At 36.0% G+C, this 8,405-nt stretch overlaps 1 protein-coding gene across 5 annotated transcripts; it reads left to right on the top strand.

Annotated features, from left to right (window-relative positions):
• The first annotated feature begins 202 nt into the window (after positions 1 to 202).
• LOC141596052 (protein STRUBBELIG-RECEPTOR FAMILY 3-like) lies at positions 203 to 6,666 on the top strand. Of its 5 annotated transcripts, none has more exons than XM_074416066.1 (17): positions 203 to 275; positions 1,029 to 1,215; positions 2,161 to 2,290; positions 2,423 to 2,494; positions 2,573 to 2,638; positions 2,759 to 2,827; positions 2,923 to 2,994; positions 3,073 to 3,144; positions 3,336 to 3,401; positions 3,477 to 3,542; positions 3,775 to 4,157; positions 4,357 to 4,784; positions 4,962 to 5,227; positions 5,445 to 5,583; positions 5,831 to 5,949; positions 6,048 to 6,204; positions 6,297 to 6,666. In XM_074416066.1, exons 2-17 carry the CDS (start codon positions 1,104 to 1,106, stop codon positions 6,369 to 6,371), a joined length of 2,292 nt encoding a protein of 763 aa, XP_074272167.1. In that variant the 5' UTR covers positions 203 to 275; positions 1,029 to 1,103; the 3' UTR covers positions 6,372 to 6,666. The 5 variants fall into 5 exon arrangements, with proteins under 5 accessions (XP_074272167.1, XP_074272164.1, XP_074272168.1 ...); XM_074416063.1 differs by having other exon boundaries at positions 213 to 412; XM_074416065.1 differs by lacking the exon at positions 203 to 275 and adding an exon at positions 432 to 527.
• Positions 6,667 to 8,405: the final 1,739 nt, after the last annotated feature.

Genomic DNA, 8,405 nt, shown 5'->3' with positions numbered 1-8,405 from the left:
ATATTTCTTAACGATAATATATTATACTTATCCGTAGTATTCTCTAATAATATTCCTAATATATGATAATCAGTAGTTATTACACAAAGACCAACGAAAGTGGATAGGGAGAATCAAATTGATTGGGAGACGTGGAATAAGTAAATAAATGACCGGAACAGAGCGAGTATAATTAAGACCCATAACTTAAGTAAGCTTATTACCAATACAAAAATCAATCTAGCCGTTTATAGACAGAGAGACAAACAAAACTACAAAAGTGCAACAAAAATAAAGTAAGAGATCTTATAAAAAACCAGCTTTTTTTTCCCACTTTTTGATTTGTACTCTGTCACTAAAATTTCCTGAATTTTATAAATTCAGTAAGATTTTTATAAAATTGTGCTCACTTACATAGTACTGTGCATAATTGGTAAGTTTCCCAAGTTTAAAACTTTGTTTTTGATTAAAAATATACTTCGTATGATGCATTGATAGTGTCGGAACCAGGATTTGTTGTTGAGGGCGAGAACTAATTACCCAATAAGGTAAATAAGGAAAAAAATCGAATCTTTTTACAAAAAAGTATCGAACTTTTTCATTGTTTAGGGAGCGACAGCAAAAAAAAAATTGAAACTTGTAATAAAAAGTTTTTAATTTTTCATTGTTTAGTAACTGGCTTACAGAGTTACAGTGGAGTAGAATTGAAAAGTATTGATTGGTAGACAAGTGATTGAAACTTTATTTTGTAGGATTCTTGTATGCTAAGAATTTGTATTGTCATGTTCACCTTTTTTATTTAACTTTATGTTAATTTAATTTAATTTAATATGGATATGTCATATGTTTATGGGTTCTGCTTACTTTTTGCTTTAATTTTCAGCTTTTTTTGAATATTCTATGTCAATTATATAATCATGCAAGTTTATTACTCTCTTCGTCTCAGTTAATTGTTTACTTTTTTATTTGTGAGGCGTATTTTGATCAAAGGTGTATTTGGACTGTTGATTGATTGTTTTTATTTATTGTTTTGGTTGATTGTTTTGCAGTGTTATGTGCAGAAGTTAAGTTGAATACAGAAGGAAAGAAACAAACTTTGATTTTTTTACAGTGGGGTTACAAAGATGGGATTTTTGAATTTGAATTTGAATTTGAAGGTTTATAGAAAATGGATGTATTGGTTGGTGTTGATTGTAACGGTGTCGTTTTGCTGTGGCGATACAAACCCCGGTGATGGTAAAAACTCTTCACTTAATCTTTTGAATTACTCCCTAGGTTTATACATACAATGTTGTTGTTGTTTTGCATCTTCAAAATTCATCATTCTTAATAGTTAGAGTCAATCTATGATGGTATCAGAGCCAGTGACCAAGAGGCCACGGGTTCAAATCCTGGCAGCCTCCAATAACTCACGAAGTGGAAATTCAGCACATGGTATGAGGGAGCCTGTGCACTAACCACTCTTCGAGCCCAATGGGGCACTCGAGTGAGGAGCGTAATAGATTATAAATATAATAGTTGAGCCTCAACCATCACCTTAAGGTTTTGGTTGAGATGGTTCATCTATCAAATAGAGGACTAGAGGTAAGGCAACGCACATCTGAACCTTTGAGATCCCCAACTAGCGGGTTTCTTACGAGGTTGTTGGCTTTTTCAGTTTGGTTTAGTGTAAGACTACTTTTCTTACTGTATAGGGGTAAAAGAGTAAGGCTGAATATGTCCAGACAAGACCGGGGTGGCTGCATTGCCGTGATTTTTACTGAAGGGTTGTTGTTTTGTTAGATGCGAACCCTCAAAAAGTTTGTTTATGGTGTCTTGCGGAAAATTTAGTCATTTTTCAAGTGTCTCGAGACCCTTAGTGCAAAAACTTGGATCGGTTAATGGATGGTCATTGGTTTTTATTTGTTAAAGCTTGCTGCCCTGAGTTGAGTGTAGTTATTGTGAGGTAATGATGGTCAAAACTAATGAGTCATAAAGGTAAGATGACGGGACGACAATAGGATGGTTGGGGAACTATTTCTAGTCCCATCCTTACGGTTAATGGATTACCCTCTTTTCGTGTTCTCCATCTATTTACTGCTATCTTCTACTTTTCTATGTATTTCATTCAATCAGTCTGTCACATTTGGCTTACTTACATTATGCTGTTGTCGTTTAATTTTGGGATTTTTTATGCTTCAGTTTCAGCAATAAATAATTTATATGCTGCTCTTGGAAGTCCTCCACTCACCGGGTGGGTTCAACTTGGAGGAGACCCATGTATGGAGGCTTGGCAAGGTGTATCGTGCGTAATCACAAACATTACTGAAATGTAAGTCCTGTCATGTATCCGCTTCTAAGCGACATCGCCGATACTTGCACGTGTTACAAGGAACTCTTCTCTTCAGTCCTAGTAGGAGAAATTACCGACTAATCCGAGCTCTACTTATTAACGATGACACAGATCGCTACCAAATGCTAGTTTGGAAGGACAATTGGGCACTACTTTGGATTCTTTCACGTCAATGATATCAATGTGAGTATAATAGACAATTACACATGATGTTTGATTGATTACGTTTACTAATGCTAAGTTATAAATTGTATGGATCAGAGATCTAAGTGGCAATCATATCGGAGGTACCATCCCAGCAAACCTTCCTCTTACCATGAAGACCTTGTATGTGCAACTTCGTTTTGGGCATTAATGATTTAAACTTTTTGTGAAGTATAATACTATTGAGTTTTTTGTTTATACGGATTGTCTTTTGAGTTTTGACGATATTATTGTTTGTTTCAGCAATCTTTCTGATAATCAGTTTACTGGAAGCATTCCTGATATATCTGCTTTAAGCCAGCTGACAGACCTGTAAGCTTTACTGAGTTTTTTTTTTCTCATAATATGATGGAAACGTAATACCGCTGTTTCTTCTCCTTAACATGCATGGCTGCCGCCACCCTTAGGTCACTAAAGAAGAACAATTTGATAGGACAGATACCCGATAGCTTTCAACAACTCAATGGACTGATAAACTTGTAATGACTCGCGCCATACGTGGAAGCTTGTTTTTTTGTTGTTGTGTAATTTCTGATCGTGTCAATCTAATGTTGTAGGGATCTCTCTGGAAACAACTTAAGTGGTTCTTTGCCACCTTCAATGGGGAATCTGTCTTCTCTTAAAACATTGTGAGTACACTTAGCTAACAAACCTGTTACTGATCATTTCATTGATCTATTTCAAATACGGGTCAGTTAAGGTTGTTTGGTCAATGGTTACAAACCGAGTTATTTTTACGTCTTGACAAGTGACAACTAAAACTTTTGCATATTGCATATTACTGCGGTCCTTTAGCGCTTATCTAGTTCTTCCATGGCAGGCTATTGCAGGATAATGAATTCACAGGAGTCCTTGATGTCTTACAGGACCTGTCCTTGAGAGACTTGTAAGATCCTACGAATTTTCCCGAAAATAAATGAAACGCTTGATGATCAATTTCTAATTAATGCTTGATGTGCAGAAATGTTGCGAACAACCAATTCTCCGGCCCTGTACCTCCTAAGCTGCTCACTATGCCAAATTTCAGGTGCAGCCTCATAACCGATAAATAATCTAATTAACCCTAGTATTGAATATGATTTCTTGTTTCTATATGCACTCATGTTTTTTCGTGGAACTCATGACAGTCATGACCTTGGCATGAAAATTTCCCATGTGGCTCTCTTTACGACAACAAAAAGAAAAAAGAAACTTAATGCGAAGCTCAAGCATTAATTTGTTCAGTAAATGTGTAATAGTTTTGTTTGTTGATATTGTAGAGGCACCGGAAACCCCTTCAACACCACTGTTCTTCTATCGCCACCAGCTGCATCTCCAACAGTTGAACCAGACTCTCCTGTGCCAGGAGATGTTCCATCTGAACATACACATAAGCAGCCTATCAATGTTCCAGAAATATCAAGCCCTGCAAAGTCCGCAAATAACGTAATTACCAGAAAGACAATATTGGCTGCTGCTCTTGTAGTCGTTATACTTCTTGTTGTCGTGTTTGGATTGTGGTTCGGTATTGCAAGATGGTGCAAAAGAAGACAAGCAGGTGAGAAATTTCCCCCAGAGCATGTAAGAGATTCATACAAAGGAGATGTAAAGAAACCAAAAGGCGGTGAATCCTTACCACTGACACAAATTCGAGTCAGTAAAGGTGAGACTTACATGTAGACGATATTGTATTCTTTCCATCCCATTTTTATTGTCCTCATATCGATCAAAGTTAACATCATTTGACTGCCAAAGTTAAATGAAGGCAAAAAAATGGGATGGAGGAACAAGTAATGTTTTGTTACTTGTTTTCCATTTGTTACCGATTTTTAGACATTACAGTCATGTCTTCTGTTTACCAGCTTCACAAGAGACATTTGTAAAAATCCCGAACGTAAGCAATGCGGATCATAACCAAGTTACTCGAGTTGCCGGGAGTAAGGATGCTCATTCTATAGACATGGCAAAAATTGATGTCAGTTCTATGTCAACCAAGCCTGTACCACCTCCTCGTCACTTTTCCAATGAAAATATTACTCTGAAACCGTTGACACCAACAATTACGACTACAACCAAGCCTGTACCACCTCCTCGTCACTTTTCCAATGAGAACATTACTCTGAAACCATTGACGCCAACAACTACAACACAATCGTCTTCCTCTCTGAGCTCTGCGAAGTCTTTCACCGTTGCTGAACTTCAACAGTATACTAATAGCTTTTCTCAAGATAATCTTCTAGGGGAAGGCATGCTAGGCAGTGTTTATCGGGGTCAACTGCCTGATGGAAAGGTAAAAATTCTCGAGCTACTGATTTTGACACTTTTCTCAAGGTTTGACAGTTTCAAATGATGATTCGTGTTAACTGACCCCAAACTGCTTTGAAAGTAATACTGCTATTTTTGTTGTATGTGTGTACTTGCCTCGTAGAGTGAACCTAACTAATCTGGCCCCGGTCTATCTGCGCAGGTTTTGGCTGTCAAGAAGCTCAACAACACAACTTCTAGACAAAGCGAACATGAATTTGTGCAGCTGGTATCTCTCATCTCTCAAATACAACATGAAAATGTTGTCGAGCTGATAGGATACTGTTCTGACTATGGACAGAGGATACTTGTATATGAATACTGCAACAATGCGACTCTATATGATCAACTGCATGTTGATGAGATCCATAGTAAACTATCATGGAGTGCACGTGTTAAAATTGCCCTTGGAGCCGCTAGAGCCCTACAGTAAGTCTCGTATAACTGTATAAGACTGTCTCATTGTTTTTCTAGGAGATAAAATCTTTTACTATGGCCAAAACTTTTTTACTATCTTTGGGGCATACAACCAGAAGAAAAAAAAAAAAAAAAAGAAGCTAAAATCTATGTAGGCAATTCGAGAAATCGCTTAACCATCTATTGCTTGTTTATTCAAAGAAATTGACTTTGTTCTCTCATCTCGAAGGTATTTGCATGAGACTTGCCAACCCGTGATTGTACATATGAACTTCAAATCCGTCAACATCCTTCTTGATGATAAATTCAAGCCTCTAATATCAGATTGTGGATTGGCCCCTCTCCTCGATTCTTCTTATACAGCTCAGGTAGTTCTTCCTCCAAGAATCTTCAGTTCAGGCGTAACCTTCTTGCGAAAATGGATTATCTGCGTTGAATATTAGAACCTTAGGGAAAAGATTACATTGTTCCGTAATACTTGACAAAAAGAGCTTAGATGAAAAAAAGAGATTGATCTCGATTGCAAAAGGAAGTCAATGCTATTTGATCTGTATATTATGCTGAATAGATAATACATATCAATGCCTTTATTTCGTTTATGTTATTGTCTTGCAGTCATTGAGCGGTTATGGTGCGCCAGAGCTTGAGCTAGGAACTTATACTCTTCAGAGTGATGTTTTTAGTTTCGGGGTTGTCATGCTAGAACTTCTTACTGGCAGGAAATCCTATGACAGGTTAATTTTAAATGCAGTTTCCGTTCCAGTTTCATTCTGAGCGACTTTTATGATATACTCATTTTATTGATACAAACAAACCATTTTGAATATTGCAGTGCACGACCTCGAGGAGAACAGTTTCTAGTTCGGTGGGCAATTCCTCAATTGCATGACATTGATGCATTGTCGAAGATGGTAGACCCTTCATTACAAGGATCTTACCCCTCCAAATCACTGTCTCGATTTGCAGATATTATTTCCCTTTGTGTTCAGGTGATCTACTCATGAAATGGGTTCAAACATTTAAAACCCGTTAGCATCAAAATTGTCTATGCGACACTCTCTGACCCACTGTTTTGTTTCAGGGTGAGCCGGAATTCAGGCCACCAATGTCGGAAATCGTCCAGGACCTCTTAAACATGATCCAAAGAGAACCCTGATCTACAGTCGCGTTTGTGGAAGATTTGATGGTTTGACGAATAATCTAACAGATTATTTTAACTCGATTGTATTACTAGTATATCAAATACCCCAGGTTCATTTACAAATCCCGAAAGACGTCTCTTAAGTTTTAGTCGTCTTGCTCATACAGACGTTAGCTAGCTTAATTTAGCGTCACTTGCTCATCAAACCGATGGGCATCCTAGGGTGTTATTATCTTGTAATGCTTAGAGGTGTGCGATCTTGTATGATTTTTTCCGCTGATATAGAAGAGTAAATTTTAGTATTTGAACACACGGACTGGACCGAAATGACCCAACCAGAATGACCTGACTTGCACCCGATATGCACTTGAGCATATGACTTGATTTGACCTACAACTCAAAATGACGCGTAATCCAAATTTACCCGACCTCATCGATCCGACTCGGATATTTGTTGTATAAGGATTACACTAAGTTATTGTGAAATGGTTCCCTACCCCTAACATACCTCTCAATAATCAACAAAACAACCAAAAAAAATGGGATTTTTATGCCAAAAAGTGTAGGGTAGGGACATGATTAAGTGAGTGCAAACCATTAAACCACATAAACTAAACTATTAAAGAAATGCAACCCACATATTAATTGACATATATAAACATACGTAAGACACTTAAGATTCAGAAGGACCTACAAGAGTGTACCAGTACCATTAACACACATGAGAAGTAGTAGGTTCAACTGTTATGGGCCAAGCATCACTATTCCAACTTCTTTCACTTTCAGTTCACATCCGATATTTAAAACCGTTTTATTTAGAACCGTCTTAACTTAAAACCACTCTTATATTCTGATTAAAATAGTAGTGAAAATAAAAGAAGGTTGTAAGGGAGTGCACTCAATGATGTTGCTTTACCACCAATTCATTAGACTCCATATAAGAGAATCCAAATTAAATGATTATTCTCTTTGTCCGATTAATATTTACATTTACTTTATTTATTGAATAGGTCTCCTGAGAGACGGTCTCTCAATAAAAATAAAGTTTATTGAGAGACTATTTTACAATTTTACGAAAAAGTGGTATTAAAGATAATAAAATAGGTACAAATTAAAGATAAATTAGGTACATCTATTATGTAAATAGGTACGAAATTACTATGTCACGATTAACAACAAAAGGGTCACGAAATACAAATAAAAGGGTATGAAAGACTGGTCTCTCAATAACTTATTGAAAGACCGTCTCTCTTAAGTTTTAGTGTTATTAATGAGTGGAAATAAAACAAATGTAAATTATTGACTGAGACGAAAGAAATATTATATATAATAGTGTACACCCTTTTATATTTTTCTCATTGGAGTATTTTAGATGCTAGTATACCTTTTTCTTTACCAAATTCTAGATTTTGACAATACATATACCTTATCATGTCCCTTTTAAGTCACAACTAAATTGAGTACCAAATGTTAAGAAACTAGATGGAAATAGAAAGAATTCAAGCAAAATGGAAGCAAACTCTAGATTTTTGCCTTGAACGATTTTCTATTTCCTTTCACAACTAAACTCTTCCATCCATTTATCATTTAAATCATACTCCACCACTAATTAATTCACTCAACACACTTTCAATTAGAATAATTTTTCATTTTCATAAACCTTTGATTTTAAATTTTAAGAAATACTTTGTGAAAACAATAAAACGACTATTGTACAAAGTAGGTTCAGAGCTGTACATTAGCCATATACTCGTATATAACAAAAACTTAAATAAAATATTATTATTATTTTGTATAATGCAGATTCGAGCTGATTATGACCACGAGATGGTAAAACTCTCAATGAGTTTTAACATCACTTCATTCACATGACTCAAACCCGATAATTCTTGCTAAGCTAAAACAAACTCTTTTCAACTGATCTATGTACTTATGGATTAAAATACAACCTTGATACATTTTACACTAACAAAAATCACAAATTCTTATTATAAACCTCCCTTTCTCCACTTACAACCGATTAAATTAGTATATATCATACAACGGTCT

This window comes from Silene latifolia, chromosome 8 (genome assembly GCF_048544455.1).
Source record: "Silene latifolia isolate original U9 population chromosome 8, ASM4854445v1, whole genome shotgun sequence".
Lineage (NCBI taxonomy): Eukaryota > Viridiplantae > Streptophyta > Magnoliopsida > Caryophyllales > Caryophyllaceae > Silene > Silene latifolia.
The sequence above is the reverse complement of the archived record's forward strand: the minus strand, read 5'-3'. Positions and strand labels throughout refer to the sequence as shown.

Coding starts and splice junctions, on each gene's coding strand:
- LOC141596052 (XM_074416066.1), top strand. CDS start 1,104: ATGGGATTTTTGAATTTGAATTTGAATTTGAAGGTTTATAGAAAATGG. Junction 2,828..2,922: donor TTAAGCCAGCTGACAGACCT/GTAAGCTTTACT, acceptor CGCCACCCTTAG/GTCACTAAAGAAGAACAATT. Junction 2,995..3,072: donor CTCAATGGACTGATAAACTT/GTAATGACTCGC, acceptor CTAATGTTGTAG/GGATCTCTCTGGAAACAACT.